This window comes from Triturus cristatus, chromosome 10 (assembly GCF_964204655.1).
Source record: "Triturus cristatus chromosome 10, aTriCri1.1, whole genome shotgun sequence".
Classification (NCBI taxonomy): Eukaryota; Metazoa; Chordata; class Amphibia; order Caudata; family Salamandridae; genus Triturus; species Triturus cristatus.
In genome coordinates, this window is record NC_140593.1 from 213,733,697 (window position 1) to 213,755,523 (window position 21,827).

The 21,827-nt window shown below is 47.2% G+C and overlaps 1 protein-coding gene across 4 annotated transcripts in view; it reads right to left on the minus strand.

Moving 5' to 3' along the window:
- Positions 1-3,578: 3,578 nt before the first annotated feature.
- Positions 3,579-21,827, minus strand: part of MALRD1 (MAM and LDL receptor class A domain containing 1) — a 2,533,556-nt gene continuing 2,515,307 nt past the window's right edge. For all 4 annotated transcript variants that reach the window (XM_085630825.1, XM_085630827.1, XM_085630826.1 and 1 more), the window contains one exon: positions 3,579-3,929. In XM_085630825.1, coding sequence (XP_085486951.1) covers positions 3,864-3,929 — 66 coding nt within the window. In that variant the 3' untranslated portion in view covers positions 3,579-3,863. The remainder of the gene's footprint in view (positions 3,930-21,827) is intronic.

The window sequence follows — 21,827 nt, forward strand, 5'->3', positions numbered from 1 at the left end:
CTCTGCGTCCCAGGAGTCAAGCTGTGCCTCACTGATGAGACCTAAGTAAGTAAAAAAAGATGATGGATTGCTTCTGTTCTGATCTGGAGAAATCCTGACCTGGCAGTTAGGCTGCACAGTTTCTATTTGAGTAAGACTAGGACTGATTTTCACGACATGTCTTGGTCTAATGTGGCATCAACCAAGGTTGTGCACTTCATTGCATAGTGAGAGAAAGCAGCATAGAACCATATTTGTAAAAGAAAATGGCATGCTACTGCTCACTAGCCTTGTACTGGTGCAAAAAAGACTGCAGATTCCCATACACAACTTTTACACCATTGTGAAAAGGTGTGTGAGTGCTTTCTAGCCAGACATTTGCACAGGAAACATAAACTCCCAGTACAAAATCTTATCACCACACAGATTCTTAAATAGCTTACACATCTGGGCCGGATGTAAGACTTTTTTTATCTGTCGCAAACCGGAAGCCTATTTGTGACCGCTATAGAAGTCTGTGCAATGTACAAACCCTATTTAGCGACTCAGTAACCTCTTACCGAATCTCAAAATAGGGTTTGCGACTATTAGGAAGGGGCATGCCATGTACGATTGTTTTACAACCGTAATTGCAGTCACAAAACACTTGCAGTTTACCACCTACTTCAAGTTTGTGGTAAGCCACTAGCAAACGGGACAGGGTCCCCAGGGGACCCCTTCTTCTTTGTGACTGGCAGTGAAAATATTTCTGAGGAGCAGGTGGTTGTCCTCGGACCACTGTCTACTCTTAAAAATTAAACAGAAACGTTTAATTTTCCTTTTTTATGTGCATACAGTTTTCCTTTAAGGCTGCATTAAAAAAACTGCTTTCTTTAAAAAGCAGTCACAGACATGGTGGTCTGTTGACCCCAGCAGGCCACCATCCCTGTGAGTGCTGGCCATTCCCCATGGGGTTGCAAATTGCGGCCTGCCTCATGAATATGAATGAGGCAGGTCATTTGTGACTCCATTGGGAATTGCAAACAGTGTCTGAGACACTGTTGTACATTCCATTTTGCGAGTCACAAAACGTCACAGTTTGCGACTCGCAAAATGGAATGCTCGTATATCTGGCCCTCTGTGTGTGCTGTTCAGTGCAGCGCACATGTATGGTATGGATTGTTAGGAGAAATAAAAAAACATCTTGTAAGCAGCTGCTTCAAGTAGACATTATTTTTGGACAAAAGTGTAAGATGGAGACAAAATCCAGGTTTGCCTTCAGGAAGAGCATTTCCGACTTGTATCCTAGAGAATAGCTTCACCCATCTCTTCTCATTATTTATTGTGGATCCCACATACTGCATGCTTTGTCCCAAATGCATGGATAGAATAGAAAAACTCCTGACACAAGACCACCTTCTCCTCTCCACTGATGGTGCATGGAGGCAGACAAAGTAGTACCTTGTAATTATCAACTACAAAGGCAATTGCAAAGTCTCACCCCCGTTTGGTAAAGTTCCTCTTCCTCTTGACTGGGGCCTTGTCTGCCTCTTGGAATCTGTAGCTGCAGTCCAAGGGGATGAGGGCAATTACTATGAGGTGGAGTTATTTATGTGGTTGTAGAGTAAATGTGCTGGTATTTAAGATCTTGCTAGATGCATGGTGTTTTCTATTTATTCACATTGGTGCTCTCCACCACTGGGGAGAGAACTCCCAGAAGTGGCACATATTAAAAAAACAGTTGTAAAGGTATTCATATGTTGTAAATTAAGTTGTTGGAGGTCCCCCCTCATAGTGAGGGTGAATATTCGTAATGCTGCTAGGTATAGATTTGCGTCCAGTATTGGTAAATACCATGGGGCAGATTTATGACGACTGGCGCATCCCTGCATGTAAGCAGGGATGCGCCAGTTATTATGCGCCACAGCTGCGCCACCATGGATGCGCCGCATTTATAATGCGGCGCACCATGGGGCAAAAACGGCACAGATGCGTGACGCATCTGTGCCGAAAAGTGGCGCATTGCTGGAGTTGCGTCGCAAGCGCGACGCAGCTCCAGCAATGATCTGGGGGGCCCTATCTGTACAATGCTGCGTCAATCCTTACGCCTGCTTCAAGCAGGCGCAGGGTTTTGACGCAGCATGGGCCTAAAAGTGACTGAGTGAAATCTTGTAGATTTTACTCAGCCACTTTTAGGAGGCGTTCCTGCGCCGGAACGCCCCCACCTGCCCTGGAACGCCTACATTTGGCGCAGGGCTTTACAACGTGACGCATCTGGGAGATGCGTCACGTTTGTAAATGCCCCACACCATGGCGCAGGATTTGCGCCGCTGCTGCGTCACAAAAGTGACGCAACGGCGGCGCAAAAGTGCCGCAAGTGCAACATAAATCTGCCCCCATGAGTGCAAAGATCTGTGACTAGGCCTGGGTAGAAATCTAAGTGTGCTGAGAACTCCACACAAAGTTTTTGCTTTATTGATCGGGCCCAGTTTGTGCATGTAATTTCCCATCACCAGCTACTCATAGGCACACATGTTTCAACAACTTATGTGATGCACTGTGTTCCAATATACTTATGGTAGATACAAGGAAAGCGAACAGAAAAAAACATTTTCTAGGTATTCTAGGATTTCAATTCTAGCTATGAAAATCCTTATAGTTGTGAAGAGAGCCGGGTTTGTTTGAAAGGTAAAGTTCTGATTTTTCCCAAGGGGAGATGGGAAGGTAAATAGTATTTTTTCAGACTTGCCAATTTCTGTATGCTTCGTTCGGGGGTCATCATTCTTGGGTTTGATTTCCGGAGATGTGCACCGGGTTTGAAGTCTTTGGAAGCAATGGCAGGACAGTGCAGTTCCTGCGCTGGGATTCACCTTGCTGCTCACAATACAAGTGTCCATGGTTAAAGTGAGCACGTTTTGTAGCATGTAATTAGCGTGCAAGTCATTTTTTATCATTATTTTGAAATGTGCAGAGTGCTCCCGTTGCACTCTTTTATAGTTTATCAGTCTCAGCAAAATACGTCTTTCTTAAATAATATATTATAACTATGGCTGTATTTTCTAAGAATCCTGCACTCATGCTAAACATGCTTATAGAATGATGCTCATTCGCGGTATTGCAGTTTACAATTATTTGGAAACCTTTGGATCTCAGATACAAAAAGCAGCTCAGTTTGTATTTTAGAGTAGAAGTGAAGGGCACTATGGGAAGTGGTGCAACTTGATAGAGGTGTTGTCTTCAGCTTGCATTGCCACCCAAGAGGGACTCTGCTTTCAAGCGTTGTTGATAGAAGAATTGTGTGAGAATGGTGTGAATAAACTCAATAACACAGCCAATCCCCTGTGCTACAAAGGGATCTCTGTCCCAACTGCATAAACCTTTTCAGGTCATACTGCTCCTTTCGTCTCCAATTCTTTTTCTTGTAAAAGAAGCCACTTGCACTGTGTTATCACATTTACCAGTTTTAAACGAGGTTAAGCCCGTGTCAAGATGACAATTATTTCCAACGTGTTCAGCATCTTACAGCTGCAGGAGCCCTTTTCACTACACACATTTGAATTATGCAGGGTGTTGACTTAATTAATAATCGTACCAAAAATAAGAGCCTCAATGAAAGAAGGTAACCATCAACTTAAACATTGTATTTTGTGAACATAATTATATATTAATATAATAACAAAAGAAGTATCACCGGCTATTATGAATTTGAAAATAGTTGCATGACAAGAACCAACATTTCCTGAACTGGTGAGCAGACTCCAACATGTCAGGGCATTTAGTGTCAAGCTCTTACACGTCGATCTTGAAATAAAGCTATATTGATTTTGCAATCAGATTTGTTTCTTGAAACGAAAGTGATTTTCTTTCTTTGCATTTGAAGAGTAAGCTTTGGCGGTGATGTGGTGTCAGGATGAAGAGCCATATAATGGATTGGGGAATGAGGAGACACCATTTTCTGGTCCAGGAGATACCTGAAAAAAAAACATAATGTAAATTGTTAATGAATGAAATCCATTCAGTGTTTTCTTTTTAAAGTAATTAATTTATAATTTTTTCCAAATATACGATACAGTAGACTCCAATGTACCATTGCGACTTTTAGAAATAGGTGCAAAGAGCGTTATATATTTAAAAAGCCACTTTTCATATTAAATGTTTTGCATTTATATTAACATGTGCACATACAATGATACTAAATGTGTTTTATTCATGTTTAGATTGACTATAGCTAATATAGGCCTGGATTTTAAATTGGTTAACATTTAATTGCCATCTTGTTCATATCATGTGCTGTGTTATGCCGATTTGTAGAGTGCACCTTCACCCGAAATGGTATCTGGGGCTGAGCAAGCATGAGTCTAGCCACACCTAGGGCCTAGTGGGATTACTAGAAAAGCCAGGTCTTCAGCTTCTTGTGGAATTTAATAGAAGGAGGAGGCTCGTATGTGTAGTGGAAAGTCGTTCCACACTTTAGTCTGGATATTTCTTTATTTTTAGGAGAAGCTGACACCAATCAGAAGTGTCATTGTTTTCGTTCTCATGTGATTTTTTTTTCCCTTTACGTGATAGCTCTAGAATGTTTCAATTAATCATGTGCACCGCCAGAATGTAGGTTGTCAAATGCCTCTTATAGTGTTGCAGATAACTAAGTTTTTAGGACGTGTAGAGAAGCCTCTATTGTGAATAATGCTGAGAAAACAATACGTTTAGATTATCTCTGTGTGCCACAATTTGATTTCAGAGTTTTTCTGAACTGTGTGTAGGTGTATAAATTGTTAGAATTGTGGGATTTAAGCTAGTGTGATGTACATGTAAACTCATAATTATTCCCTGATTTAACAGACGAAGGTGCTCTCTTGATGAGAGAAATTATCTTACTTAATATATCTGTTTGAGACAATGTTATACTAATTTGCCTTCTTGCGTATGTAAATCATTTATTTGAAAGTCCTGGTGATTAATGCATTCATTTATTGATTATAGGTCAGGTCAATAAGGTTTTATTCGACAATAAACATATCTTAAAAGCAGCACAAAATTACATTACACATGTGTACAAAAACAAAGTTTAAGAACATATTTGCATCAAATATAAAATTGGATTGGTTGCTCAGATTTAATCACAAGTTAACCATAAATTTTAAGATAGATATTAAACATTTTGATCTAGCCTTTTTGTTCTGATGGACCAAGTCCATGATAAAAACTTTGAAAGACCACAGACAAACAAAGGTCGTGTATCCGACATTAGAATACGAAGTGCCTCGTTATGATGCCTAGTACCCAACAATCTACAAATTGGTTTCAGCCAACTTTTTCGTGGAGATACATAAACCGGACAGGCAAACAGAATATGGGCGACAGTTTCTACTTTGTTTTTACAGATAGGACTGTATGGTGATGTTTGGAATGGGGGTTTCCAGCGGGCAGTAAATGCACACACTGGAAGAGTCCCCACCCTAAATTTAAAATACAAAGCCCTATCGACGGGTTTCCAGACAAAGTCTAGGTAAGGTTCCCGAAGTGCCACATGCTTAATTTTTAGGAATTCTTCCGTTAGCCTGCCAGGATTTGATTCAGAGCTAGCTCTCAATGCAACCCACCTCCAATACAGCATTTTAAGTGTTGCCTTAGGGGGAGAGGACCTACTTGACCAGGCTTCGGTTAAACCCAGTTCACCAAGTAAAAATGTAACATCACTTAGCCATTTAATTTTATGCCAGCCTACAAGTGACATAACCTCTGATAAGCCCTTAGCATAAGAAGCAAATTCCGGGACACGCCAAAGACGAGCCCACAGGAGCAATGGCCGAAGTTTTGCTAGGTCTTTGATAGAATGACAACCTAGATCAAGCAGCAAGGGTACCATTGGCGTGATCTGAGGGAGTAGCATAAGGTCCCTTACAAATTTATTTTCCGACTTTACCAACTGATCAATATTAGACATTCCCCACATCTCGGCCCCATAAAGGGCAGAGCTTACACCCTTTGCTTTATAGATATCAATAACAGGGGCAATTGGTCTAATTAGGGAGGAACGCTGTTCCTTAAGGAGCGCCCCCGTAACCCTCTTGTGACTTAACAACATTTTGGCAAGATGCGGGGACCACTGCATAGTATCTGATAAACGTATACCTAAATAATCAAATACAGTGACCCTTTCTACAGATACATGGTTAAGTACTGGGGGACGCCCAAGTTTTTTCGGAGGATTCAGTACCAAGTATTTGGTCTTATCTGTGTTTATTACAAGCCCTCGCTTACTACAAAAGGCCTGGAAATTATCTAGGAGGCTTTGGAGGCCCACCGGGGTCTTAGAAATTAAAAGTGTGTCATCAGCGAATAAGAGGGTAGGAATTCGCTCACCCGCCAGGGAAGGTGCGTCAGCTGGCATTGACAACAAATGCTCTACCACTCCATTAACATATAATGAGAAAAGGGTGGGAGCGAGAACACATCCCTGGCGGACCCCTCTTTCCACTGGAATTCTGGTAGTTTTTTGGCCCTCGGTGCCCCACCTCACTTGTGCAAAGTTACATTTGTGAAGCCTCACTAAGATTGATAGGATATTTGATGGGATCCCCATATCAGACAACACTCCCCAAAGACGTTCTCGGGGTACAAGGTCAAAGGCAGTCCTTAAATCTATAAATGCAAGATAGAGGCTGCCTTTGCCTATAACAACAACTTTCCAGTAGATTAGCAATAATCTAAAGGCTTGCTCTATTGTCCCAGTTCCAGCCCGGAACCCCGCTTGGTACTCAGAAAGAATCTTGTGTTCTTCAACCCATTGTCAGATTCTCTCAAGTATCACTTTGCCAATAACCTTCTGAGAAGAATGTAATAGGCTAATTGGACGATAGTTGGAGGGGTCGTCTCTACTCCCCTTTTTAAAAATAGGGACGACCTCAGCCCCCTTCCAGGACTCAGGAATGGGGGCACCATTATCAATGGCTACTAGTAGCGTATGAATACGTTTCCCCCATTTGGACAGGTCAAAACGGAGCAAATCTCCAGGAATACCGTCTGGGCCAGCTGCCTTTTGGGGCACAATGCGACTAATCGCATTCTCCACTTCCTTCACAGAAAACGGGCACGATGTAGTGTCACCTGGGGGTATATATAAACTGGAAGCGTCTAAGTCACCAGCAACACCCTGGTGGGAAACATACAATTTGGAAAAATGATCAACCCGTGACTGGGCGGTGATGTTACATGTGATAAAATTGCTGTCAGGGCTATTCCTAGCTCTAATAGTTTTCCAAAAAAGGCCAGAATCCCTCCCTGCACTGGCCTCCTTTAAAGATTGTCAATACTGGTCCTCCCACTCCCTTTTAGCATTTGTTGTCACCAACTTATACTCTTTCCTAGCTTGTTGTATCAAAGGTTGTGACTTTGCCTTTACTGCTTAAATTAAAGCGGTCTTCATTTTCCTGCATTTAGAAGTATACCATCTTTGCCCCCCCACAGACCTCTTAGTACCACTCCCAACCCCACCTCGTGTTTGTACCAAAAAGCAATTTCCCACCATCTTGGTGGTGTTCTGAAATACTGCCGTTATTCTTGAGGGATCATAGCGGTCTGAACAGATCACATCCATCTAATTTTGTGAAACTGCTAACAAGGCTCCTATAGACTGGATTTTCCCTTCATCCAAAACAACTTTGCACCACTTAAGGAGCCTGCCACAATTAGACAAAGTGACTTTCGAAGTGGACATTACTTCAATTGGTGCTATTAAGCCAGGTACATTCGGCCATAAGTGCTTTAGGCTCAGGGAAAGAAGATTATGATCACTGTCTATGGTAGGTAATATGGCCATGTCCATCATATACTGCCAGAGTTCAAAGTCGAGGAGAATATAATAAATCCTCGACGAATGATTCACCCTGTTATATGTATGTGCCCCGGAAGCATCTGAAATAGTACGACCATTTGCTGCTCGTAACCCAAACTCCATTCAGCTGGATGGCCCTTTGTGTCCATCTTTTTATTGGTTGGAGTGTTGGCAGGGGTATACCCCTCCTAGCATCATCCACATTAAGATCTAGAATATCGTCTGACGCAAGGGGCTCAAATGTACAATTGAAATCCCCTGCGACCAAGACTTGTGTATCAACGTAACAACTTCTAAGTTCACTTTCTAGCATTGCTACTACCAGGGATGGGGACCCACCTTTACTTCCCCTTGCATATATATTAAATATGTCAAGGGATTTACCCCTAATGGGACCTCTAAGAGTAATCCTTAGAATATCTGGTGAATTAGATTGATTTTGTTTGATAATACAACCCAATGAGATACTGACCCAAATAAGGAGTCCACCCGAAGGGCGACCCTTCCCAGAGGTTTAGGGTACCGCTGGTATAAAAAATGTTGTGTAGCCAACTCTATGATTAGCTTCTAGGGTCCAAGTCTCCTGGAAGATACAAATCTGAAATGGCTCCAATAAGATATTCCACTCAGGAAGATCTAACTTCCTGGAGATGCCTGCAACATTCCAGCTAACTATCTTCAATATTGGATCGGCCACTACTGACTCCTGGGGGCATTTAGTCATTGCACTAGATAAATTCGTCGACACAGCCACTAATTCTAGTGCCGAGGGCAATGAAGGAGGAATGTTCAAAAGAGGGGCAGCAATCTGGGCAGCAGATTGGGCTATTGGGGTCAAGCTAATAGCAGTATGATCAGCAAATTTGTCCCTGTTATTAATTGGCCCAATCTCAGATTCAGATTTGTTAATTAAAACCTCCAACTCAATACCCTGACAGTTATACTCGGTATTTAGAGGTGCTAGGGCAGGACCAGCCCCTAATCTAGTTACACTAAGGGGAGATAGAATGGAAGGGATAGGGGATGTCCATAGAGAGTGTGTCTTATCTTTGGCAAAAGGCAAAGAAAGGGGAGATGCATAGCCACTGGGTCAATACCCAGAATCTCTATTGTGGCAACGAGCTATACCTCTACAAGGGGCAGCGGATAAATATATCTCAGAATCCTCAAGAAGCCTTCCCCCCAAATTTTTCCCATTGCTTAAATTTGGTTGTTGGTATGCGGGCTGAGGATAAAAATAACCCAACCCAAATGTGCCAATTCCAGTACCATCATAAGCGTTCTGCTGGTTACAGATGGACCTTACAACACGAACATCCCTAAAATTGACTACAATACAATCCCCTAAAATATCCTTAGTCCTACTCCCCACCCAACCAATTTGTCTAAGAAAAAGAATTTGACCATCCAGTTGCCTTGAGAGGGGTCTGTTGTTATTAAGCCAGAATGTAGTTTTATTTTTAAGCTCACTAAAAGATTCCAGTTTGCCCGGTGCTAGCCGTGGGACTCCCGTCAAGACAACTACATAGGGCATACAAGCAGGGGGCAAATTGATATGTGAAGGGGTGATGTCAACATTATCAACCAGAGCAGATTTGGATGATGATCTGAATAAGTTTTCCCCCTGCCTTGATACAGACTTACAAATATGACCACCTTTTTGGCTAGATTTAGGTAGACGCCCACAAGTACCCTTGTTCCCCTTAGGCGATGGTTGTGTTGTTGATTTGCTGCCTATATCATATTGTGTGGCCAAGACTAGAGAATTACTTCCACACCGGGGTTCAGATACATCTTGTTGGTTTGGAGATACGTAATTGCCTGTTGTAGGGAGGTCCACCATAGAAGTTTGTTGCTGTACAGCAGTATCAGGATCGCTTTTAGAGTGTAATTTAATTAAGGATTTAACTGAGAAGAAATTATCAAGGGTACCTTGTTCCAAACGATCTAATCGCTCTGTCAAAACTTTAATGCTCTCAAGCACTGGCAATATAAGAGACTTCATAATTTGCTCAATGTGGGCGATAGAGAGGATTTCATTGGCGGCACCTGAAGGATGCTCTATATTTGGATTATCATTAGGCAGCGGAACAATATTAACACTAGATGGTCCACTGCTTACTGGGGCATTACAAAAAATTTTGACAATAGCCTCCATCCTTTCCCAAAAGCTTACATCAACCAATATGCCACTTCCATTATCTAGAGTGGGTGCTATATCGATTACTTTACCATTAGCAGCGTTCACTTCTTTTAACAAATTCTGTTTAGCAGTCACTTTCTTGGATTTATTGCCACCTTTATTCCCTTTAGCAGGTTTCAAATTAGGGCATTCCTTATTAATAGTGAGCTGTGGCCTACGCCTAGCCTTTTGCCCTCTAGTGATCACACACGAACTACCGTGGCTTGGGCTAGGCCTTGAATCAGAAACCAAAATTGGGCTTAATGGGGTCTCCGAACGCTTATTGGCTATAGGATCTACAACCAAAAAAGAACTATCCGGAGTAACTTCATTGTGGCGAAAATTAGGTGTTAGTGATAGCCTTGTAGGTAAAGGAAAGAACTCAAGGGATGTGCTATCCATAATAGAAGTTGTATCCTGATCAATCAGGCCTTGATAGGCCCCTGGGAGAGCAACAGAAGATCGCACTAACAGCGGATCCTGTAAATTTGGGTTAAACTCCGATGCACTTACAGACGGGAAGGGGGGTAGGAAGCCAGGGGGAAGTGAAAGTCGGCGTTCTTTACTTTCAATGGCATTAGCTACCACCCCAATTGTCTTCTGTAACATGCGATCTATTGCAGTTAGGCTAGGCAAAGGGGGAATAGGAGCCGCTTTTTGCATTGAGGCGGGAACAGATGATACAAGACGGTGCTTTCCCGTATTTTCACTAGTATACTAATATTCGTGCAAATATGGCTACTAATAACAAGCGTGCTATGCTTATAGCAGACACCAACTAGACCAACACTGTGAATAATACAATAAACAGCGCAATAATGTCAGTCTCAGGGAACTATAGTGCAATCGTTATCTTAGGTGCTGCTGTCAATAGTATAAAGCAATAGGTATATAGCAATATCCCTGCCTGCAAGCACTCAAGTGCGGTAGGCTCAAAGGGGGTGGCCCAGCCCGGCCTCTCCGGCCGCTAACGGCCTCAAACGGCCCCGCCCTTGTCCCAGGCTTCTCCCAGCGTGCGACCGCGCAGCGGATAAGTCTGTTAATTAAATAGCAGGGGCGGGAAGAGGATGCAGCTGATGCGAGTTACGGGGCTGCTGGTCCTCGCAGTCCCGTCCACAGCGTCCACCCGCCAGCAGCAGTCAATGATTTGTGGTGTCAGTTCCAGGGCAAGAACTCAGGTAAGAGCACACAGCAGGGTTGAGCAAAACACGCAGGACTCCCACAACGAACGGCTCCCGCGAAGCGGGGGCCGTGAGAGGTTATATAGCCACAGGCAGCGGGGGCGGAAAGAGGATGCAGCTGATGCGAGTTACGGGGCTGCTGGTCCTCGCAGTCCCTTCCACAGCGTCCACCCGCCAGCAGCAGTCAATGATTTGTGGTGTCAATTCCAGGGCAAGAACTGAGGTAAGAGCACACAGCAGGGTTGAGCAAAACACGCAGGACTCCCACAACGAACGGCACCCCTTCATGATGAATTAGCTTCTATAGTGCTCAGTGTTTGCCTATTTTCTTATTACATGCTTGCACATTACAAACCCTTTGCTGTTTGCCCCAATGGTTTTGATTTTTAAAACCGAGGGGTCGATTCCGATCCGGGTCGGACAGCTCTCCGAGAGCTGATCGTAGTCTTACCTTGCGACCGACTCGTACCCGGAGCCGGTCCGTCCGGGCGATGAAGTACGATGCGCATAACTGACACAAATCCGACCGACACGTAGGCTGTGATTCAAGCTTCATTTTCCGTACAAGCCGTACCTCCGAACGCCGAACCAAGTCACCCGGAAGCAGTACCCACAGCAGTTTCCGGCCGGACAAGTACGATGCGCAAATCACACGCACCGGATGGGTCACCACGTACGGCACGTCAAGGCATCCGGAAAATAAGCATATCAGGTACGATTCGTGCCAGAACAAAATCCACGGCTACGAGACGGACCAGCTAGCAAAGGGTACGAGGCGGAGCAACAAGCAGCGTGTACAGATGAACACATCATGAATCCCATCGCGCAGGTCATACCAGTACTGTACATGTGTGACCGGATCAGAAACAGACGCGGACGGCGCAGACGGTAAGTCAGACACCCACCACACAAACAAACAACACGTACCCGCCAAATGTCACACACACCCAGGGGATCCATATCCTGGCCACTAGTAACAGGCCATCATAGGGGTCGCATGGCCATCAGCACTACCAGCCCCACTCATACGGGGTATGTTGCCCATCACTGCTGCCACCCCCACTCATAGGGGGACCTGTTGCCCATCACTACTGCCACCCCCACTCATAGGGCTTATGTTGCCCATCACTCCTGCCACCCCCACTCATAGGGCTTATGTTGCTCATCACTACTGCCACCCCCACTCATAGGGCTTATGTTGCACAGCACTCCAGCCACCCCCACTCATAGGGGACCTGTTGCCCGTCACTACTGCCACCCCCACTCATAGGGCTTATGTTGCCCATCACTACTGCCACCCCCGCCCATAGGGGACCTGTTGCCCATCACTCCTGCCACCCCCACTCATAGGGCTTATGTTGCCCAGCACGCCTGCCACCCCCACTCATAGGGGACCTTTTGCCCATCACTACTGCCACCCCCACTCATAGGGCTAATGTTGCCCAGCACTCCTGCCACCCCCACTCATAGGGGACCTGTTGTCCATCACTACTGCCACCCTCACTCATAGGGCTTATGTTTCCCAGCACTCCAGCCACCCCCACTCATAGCGGACCTGTTGCCCATCACTTCTGCCACCCCCACTCATAGGGCTTATGTTGCCCACCACTACTGCCACCCCCACCCATAGGGGACCTGTTGCCCATCACTACTGCCACCCCCACTCATAGGGCTTATGTTGCCCAGCACTCCTGCCACCCCCACTCATAGGGGACCTGTTGCCCATCACTCCTGCCACCCCCCACCCATAGGGACTATGTTGCCCATCACTCCTGCCACCCCCACTCATAGGGCTTATGTTGCCCAGCACTCCTGCCACCCCCACCCATAGGGGACCTGTTGCCCATCACTACTGCTACCCCCACTCATAGGGGACCTGTTGCCCATCACTACTGCCACCCCCACCCATAGGGACTATGTTGCCTATCACTACTGCCACCCCCACCCATAGGGACTATGTTACCCATCACTACTGCCACCCCACCCATAGGGATCATGTTGCCCATCACTGCTGCCACCCCCACCCATACGGACTATGTTGCCCATCACTCCTGCCACCCCCACCCATAGGATGGGTGATGCGCCACACATTCATCATACACCAACATCAGGTATGTCAGCAAAATACATCCCCCCTAACATCATGACAACAGTGTGTAGTCTGTGACAAATGCTCACAACATTGAGTGTGGCCTACACAAGGCAAGCATCACAATAGCACAGTGTCAATGTGCACTAACACTCCCTCACTTTGTAGAACAAAAGTTAAGTGTGGGGTTCCAAACTGCAGCAAATGTTGAGCATTGTGGTGATGTGGTCTAAAACCCTCCTCATCACAGTGACCAAAAGGTAAGTGTCATCATGGTCAAAGCTGCAAATGCCAAACAGCATGTATGATTCCTGGTCCCAACACATGAAACACTTATGTGGCAAAGTAGTGGTTGTGTCCCATACCCACAGAGATGTGGTGAGGCTAACAGTGCTGTGAAAACCTGACATACTCTCGGCCATGTGCAGACAAGCACCACCCATTGGGGCTGATATTGCATACAGTGTACAATGACACAAAAGCAGAAGTGACCATCACAAAGCATACACACATCTCGAAAATAGACACACACATCAAAATATCCTTTGTAGACTGTAGATGTCAGGTCACAAACTCCCATTCCATGGCAGCAATGGGCCCTAACAACCAGGATGAATGTGCAGAATGATGTGATATGACTCACAGGGACAGCAGGGAAAATCACAAAAACAACATCTAGACAATGGCCCCCAACAGCAATACCAATGCACTGGTGCAGATGCACAAACACAAACAGGCAAACTGACACTGCACATCTGACACAACATGTGTGTGTGTGTCTCAGTAACCCCAGGCAACTACACAACACATGAGGGGGGCTGAACCACAGTGAGACAGATGTAGACACAGTGCCATACATAAGTAACCCATCATTGGGCCCCCCTTAGTGGGCAATCAGGCATTGTGAGATGAGAGGGAGCACAACAGACACATGTGACACAAGCTGAAATGAACAGCAACTAACACAGCAAGAGACTGACACACAACTGCACTACCCCCAGGCACCATACATTGGGGTGACACAAGCATGCATGATACGTCCACTGTGATGACAAAGGTAGATGTCGTACAAACTGTGAAACCCAGACATGTGTCCTGTGCCACAAACGTACATCACACCTACACAAACACAAATCACTCAGCATGGCCCGTCATCCATGGACAAACGGGAGGTAGGGGCCGATCCATGCAAACATTCACATCTGTCCACCCTCAACACCACACACCCTGAACTGCACAAATGTGCATCTGTGAAGCCCACATAGACAGGTGGCATTGCACATGCACCCATGACAAACACAGTAATGTTGGGAGGAACTAAGGTGCACAGACTCATCACACAAGGACAGTCTACAACCCTGGCAAATGACAGACATACTGCACAGTATGCGGTACATGGCCATGACGTCAAAGCTCCCGTAACCTTCAGAATCCCTGCCACAGTCCCAGTCAATGCAGAAGCCAAGGAGAACCACAAGGCACACATGCTGACACCTGCCAAAATTGCAGCACTGAACCTGACGAGTGGGAGCAGTCACACACACATGCACATGTCTCAATCACCGAAAGGTACCACCTAGGGACAACTACATGATATTGCAAACAAACAAGTGCCTTGGGGACCCCTGACTGTGTCCCATCTGCGTCTGACCACATCATCACCACTCAGAACTGACAAATCCCAATGATGAAACACCAATTAACAGTAGTGTGTCATGCACCCACACATCTGGTAGCCCAGGACAAAGATGTGGGATGAACACAGTCCAACTCAGCAAGCATCAACAACAGGAACATATCAAGGGAACACTGCCTGTGTATGAAAAGGGATGTGGACACATACACACATGCTCACACAACACACACCATGGGCCCATGCAATGTCACGGAACAACACACTTACTTGAGGGGACTCACATCCTGTGGAAGCTCAGCTGTGCCAAATATAGACCCAGCAGGTCTCAGTCATGTCAGCAGAACACTTGGTCAGTCAGCCATCAGTTACTACCCAATGAAGGCTCTGGTCACAACAGCCTGGGTACGGGAGTGTCCCTTAAGTCATCTGCACATACACAATACATATGTCCAGCAAGTTGCACAGAGGACCCAGTTGCTCCTACACCAATGATGCCCACACCTGCAGGTCCAGTGGAGATGCTCCCACAGTTGGGGAAATAGACAAATTGGACAATGGGAAGCACATCATCTGTGCATGGGTGCAAGCCACAGATGTGACAATGCAAATGAAATGTTTACAGAGATGTTCACAAATTTTCAATCATGACACACCCAGTTAGCTGCAAAGGATGACATGGATACCGACCAGAATAGGATACATATCTCATGGACCACATGGAGTATATCACATCAACACCTCAGTATTCAACATTGGAAATCCAGCATTATCACTGCAAGATCATGGTAAACTCATCAACATAATGTACATCTAAATCAAATTCACAAGGATAAATACAAATGCTTTATTCAGAAAATTTGAAATGCAAATGCAAAGTCCTTTCAAAACAAAGGCCAATGGCCAGTCCATATCCAAATGTCAACATTGTGGTTTGAGTGACAATTGTCACACGTTGCTTACCTGCACTGGTAAGGACAGGGGACATCCACTCAGAGGGGCATACATGGGGGTAGGCCAGGAACCACAGGGACAGGTTCAGGGCTCAGCAGAAGGAGGCAGTGTAGGGGAGGTGGATGCAGAAGAGTCACTGGCAACTGCAGTGGAGGTGTCTGACATAGTGGGTGCAGTCACAACTGTGGGGCACAAGTCAGATGGGGTGGGTGCCGGCACAACTGCAGTGAGCAGGTCAGATGGAGTGGACTGGGTCCCCACTGCAGTGCCCAAGTCAGACGGGGTGGTTGTGGACTCCACTGCAGTACACAACTCCATGGGAGCAGAATGGGGTTCAGGTGAGGTCAGCAGGACAGAGGGGGGGCCATGGTCCCCACACCAGTGCCACAAACAGTCTGACCGGGGGTGGGGGTGGAAGAGCAAGTGGTAGGGGGAGGGCCTGAGCATTTTGAGGATGGTGTATCTGTGGGTGGGGGAACCTGGGGCATGGTGTGGCGGGGGAACCTGTGGAGGGGTGGCCTGGGGGATGGAGGACGGAGACTGTGTCATGGAGCTGTTGGACGGGGGTGGGGTCTTGCTCTTCCGGCTCCGGGGGGACTTGCGGGTGGGGGCCTCAATCTAACTGCGCCTGGGGGAGGGTGTCCGGGTGTGAGGGCCACTCCCCTCTGTGTTTGGGAACTTCTTCTTCCCCTTGTAAGCTGGATCTGCTGGATCGGTGGGGAAGAGGCCAAGGTCACAGAGGAAGAGTTTCTTGGGAGATGGGGTTGCAGGTGAGGCAAGGGAAGGGGTTTTGGAGGGAGAGGTAGCGGAGGACTGCGGAGTGGTTGTGTATGCATGTGTGTGTGTTTGCAAACCATCCCCTGTGAGTGTGGTATCAGTCCCCTGAGGTTGCTTGTGTGCATGTCTAGACCTTGGTTTGGGTGTTTGTGTGCTGCCCGTGTCTGTGGGTTTGGGTGAATGTGCTGGTGTGTGTGTGCTTTGGACAGGTAGGGTGCTAGGAATCGTGGATGGGGCAGGGGTAGGAGGGATGAGGGACTGTTGGAGGAGGGACACCTCTGCTGTCAGGGAAGAGGCCACGGACTGATTGGTCCTCTGTAGGGCAGACATGCCCGATGAAATGACCTCCATGAACGACACCAGTTATGTCAACAGACTGGTGTGTGCATGGAGGACACTCAGCATTGATGTCTGCCCTACATAGATCTGTCGAAGCAAGTCCACAGACTCCATACTCAGGGCAGCAGGGGACACAGGGGCAGGGGGTACGGTGCCTGGCAGAAAGAAGGCATGCTCCCGAACACAGGAGCCTCCACAGACCTCTGGGATGGGAGCCGATTGGAGGGTGGTGATGGTGGTGGTGGTGGCGGTGGGGGGGAAAGCCTCACTAGCTGGAGTTTGGTGGCTACTGACATCCGCCTCCACAAGGGAGTCATCCTCTGAGCTGCTGTGGCCCTCAGCTGGGGTGGATGGTGCTGAGGACTCCTCGGTGTGGCTCCACTCACCCTCTGTGCCACTGGGTCCCTCCAACTCCTCGCCTTCTGTCCCAGTCTGGCTCTGTGGCTCCTCCTGGTCCGTGGAGCTGTCCCCTCCTGTGGCCGTGGATGTCTCTGGATAGAATTAGGAATAAAAGAACAACATCAGTCACCTGCATTGACCGCACACACCACAGTGAGTACAGCACATCACAGGGCAAACCCTGGCATCATCAGCTGAACACTGCTCAAAGTGCTCACACTGTTTAGAATAAGCCAATTGTCAGTCTCACCATCAACCATGGCACTCATATCCCTCCTGGACTTGCACCCAAATGTCTGTTGCATGTTGGATGCTAATACCCCAATGTGCGGACATGCCCCACCTACACATTTGTTGGACATGCAAGTGAACATGTAGGAGTATGTTACTATACACCCATCACATCTCTTGCCACTGACTCAGTACAGGTGTCAGGAAGAAGGGATGAGCAGAATCACATTTCACATGCTTGTGATGCATACCAGCAACACACACTATGATGTTCTCATGTCCTGATAGTCAATGCCACAATGGGGTGCATGGAGCACATTTGACCCCAATGCAGGATCACTCATAGCAAGTTAAATGCCATGGCACAGGCATGCCTGGAAAGTCAGTCATCACTGTCTCCTGTCACGGGGGCAGGGCATCCAGACAACAACAGTATTCACTGTGTCACAATCATAGGTCATGGATAAAGCAAACTCTGCAGCTGACAAGTGCACTTGTCCATCCCCTGCAAACAACATATCCCGGACCCAGATGACCCCACATCATACAAAAAAGACATATGAGTCTCTGCGAACACAACTTCCTGTACATGAGCACATCACAGTCTGATGTGCATGAAACACAGCTGCGTGAATTTCACAGTTGCATACACCATTGTGCACTGTCAAGTGATGACACACCTATATGTCACACAGGTCTTGTCTCTTATAGTCACATCTCAGATGTCCTGCTGACCCTCAAACTCATGAACACCCAGTTGTCCTGAAAAGGAAGCCACACCACAAAGACACAGAGGCAGACACCTGAAGGCACATGTCACTAAGCACAACCTGTAAACTGATACACAGGAGTGGGATTGCAGAGTGTTTCTAAATGCCCTTGAGTAGGCATGACTGCCCAGGTCTACGTGAAACAGTGTATAGCCCTGGACAGTAATCAGGTGGCTAAGCAAGTGTGACACACTTGATATACATACTCCTAAAACCCACAATTTGGAGTCCCCTGCTGCATGGGTGTGTTTGAAATACCCAAGGCACATGTGGCGAGTCAGACCAGCAATTGGAACACAGATCAAGGGCACACACAGATCACATGTCAGATCTCAGGCATTGTGTAAACAATTGACCCACCCATGAAACACACAACAGAGTCACGGAAACAGATGCTGTCCGGAACCTGAAGCATAGCTGACTGCAGAGACACAGTGCTCTTGTGACACAACCCACAGACTGTAGGGTCCACACCTGTGGATCAGATGAGGAGGGTGCATCACACAATTGAGGGACATGAGTCCTGGACTACAAGACCTACATAATGTGGAAGTGTGACCAGGCCAAAAGACTGCAAATAGCATGTCAGACATAGTACACAGATTAGGCATGGACTTACCCCCTCCTTGCTGCTGTCTGGCCTTCAGCTGCCCATCCTGGTCCGGGAAGACCACCGCCAGAATCCTGAGCATGTGGGGGGTCAGGGCCGGTGTCCACCCCTCCTGCGAGGAGGCGACAGCTTCAGCTGGACCCTTGCAATCCTCCGGGTCCAGCCTCAAAGGTCCTGCCACCTCTTCTGGCAGTTGCGGATCCCACCCCCACTGATCTAACTGCCCGGGCAATGGTCAGCCAGATCTCCTGCTTCTGGTGGGCATCAACCTGTAAGGATGACAAAGTTAAAAGTCCATTAACACACATGCCCCATATTTGTGGTGCATACAGTTGGATATACATGTTGTCATCACAAAGGAAAATGATTTACACAGGTAGTGCACCCATGGAAATGGACAAATGCCCTGCATGTCTGACATCTTAACATTGCCTGGGAAGTTGAAGCTTGCACAAATGCACTTTTGCTGCAGAACACCTGTTCATTACATGTACCTACACACTTTGGGGGTTGAAAGTACTCAGGGAGTACGCTTGCCACTGGTGTACACACTGCTAGTAATGCTAGTCAGACAACATGCACAATTAGGAAGGCAGTGGACTGCACACTCACCTGCTCCCCTGGTTTCCCATACAGCTTGCTGTACTGTGGAAGGGGCCCGTCCAGCAGGGCCTGGTTCTCCTCCTCAATGAAGGCTGTGGCCCTCTCCAGAGTACGTGCCATAGCAGTAGCCAGAGGATGCAGAGACAGCAGCAATGGTAGCAGAGATGTGGTCCAGTAGCATGTAGTGCAGGCAAGTGAGCTCCCTGGGGGCCAGCCAGCCTTATATCTGTGCTGCAGAGGCGGAATCTGTGCATTGTGTCCCAAGTGATAGGTCCAACACAGTTGCATTCTATGAATTTGGCCAATCCATGGAATTCTACGACTCGTACACGTCTTCCAAATCGTTCAAATCTTCCCCTTAATAAAACCCTAGAAATTGCAGCATTGTTGTAGGCATCCAACTGATTTTCAAGCGCACAACTCGTATAAGTTTTGAATCCACATCCGTCTCCATGACAGTCCAGAGCCAATGGGTGCGCACGGCTCGGACAACTGACTGTACAACACGTAGTTTGAAAATCCACACGCACCCGTCTCCATACGATTCAATGGCCAATGCATGCGCAGGGCTCGGTCCATGCCTGCACGACGCGTATTCGTAGTCACCAGCATCGGTTCTCATTGCAGTCAATGGCTAAGCGTAGGCACGGCTCGGTCCTGAACTGTGCAATGCATACGCATGATAGTCACCCGCATCGGTTCACATTGAAGACAATGGCTAAGTGTACACATGGTTCGGTCCATGCCTGCACGACGCGTATGCATGATAGTCACCTGCATCGGTTCTCATTGCAGTAAATGGCTTACGCGTACGCAAGGCTCGGTCCATGCCTGCACGACACGTATGCATGATAGTCACCTGCATCGGCTCTCATTGCAGTCAATGGCTAAGCGTACGCACGGCTCGGTCCAGAACTGTGCAATGCATACGCATGATAGTCACCAGCATCGGTTCACATTGCAGTCAATAGCTAAGCGTACGCATGGCTTGGTCCAGAACTGTGCAATGCGTATGCATGATAGTCACCCGCATCGGTTCACATTGCAGTCAATGGCTAAGCATACACACGGCTCGGTCCAGAACTGTGCAATGCCTATGCATGATAGTCACCCGCATCAGATCTCATTGCAGTTAATGGCTAAGCGTACGCACGGCTCGGTCCTGAACTGTGCAATGCATCTCTGTAGAAGTCACCCGCGTCGGTTGACATTGGTGTGACTTTTTGACGGCTTCCACACACAATTACTTGCCAGGGACTCAGGTGCACACCTACCACACTACAGCATGTGCCACACTGTGTCCCATGGCATGTAAGGCTGCATTACCTGTGTGTTTTGGGGGGGCAACATTCGGTTTGTTGTGTGGCACTTTTGTGCAGCCACTCCCAGGCTGTGCACGTGTACATGGGGACAGAATCCTTTGTGTGTTGTGCACATTACCACTGTGATGTGCAACTGTACAGTTATGGGCATGAGTCATGGACACAGTTGCAGGTTGGATATGTTTAGGACATGTCACATACACCCTGAGTCCTGGGTGGGATGGTATGTACGTCACAGTGGGACACATAGCCACAATTCTGATGTACACCCACAGTCTGTGTGCATGTTGTGTCTCAGATTTGTCTGATCAAATGTGCCCAATGGGAGACAGTCGCCACATCCATGTGGTTTGTGCATCAACATTGATGTTGTGTGTGTGTCTACGAGATGTCCATGTAGGGCCTGCAGAGACAAGAGTGGCCACTACCTGTGGGACTCGTGGTTGTTATGTGGCGTGTACATGATATGCCATGTCATGCCAGTGTCCATGTGGCAATACAGGGACCCTGGTTATCTGCATATCAAAGAGCTGTGATGCCTGGGAGACATCAGGCCTCACTTGTCACTGTGGTGTGTGTTTGTAACATGACAGCAGTACATAGGTACTGTGACACAGCCCAATGATTGGCCATTGCACTACATGGAACTTATGTAGACAAGTGGACTTGAGATGTGAGGTGATGGGCATATAGGTGACATATGTGTCCATACCCAACAGCACACACCTCAGTACATTGTGTATTGTCATGATGTATCTTGTGATATTTTGCTTGGTCATAGCCACAAGGGTGGATGAATCCACAATCTTCCTTTGTTCATCTCTGTACTGCAGGGCACCAGCTGTCCATAGACCGTTCCCAGACCTTGAAACCATGCAAGAACGCGACTGCATCCGACGGTACCGCTTCACCAGGCCAGTGATTGAAGAGTTGGTGGAGCAG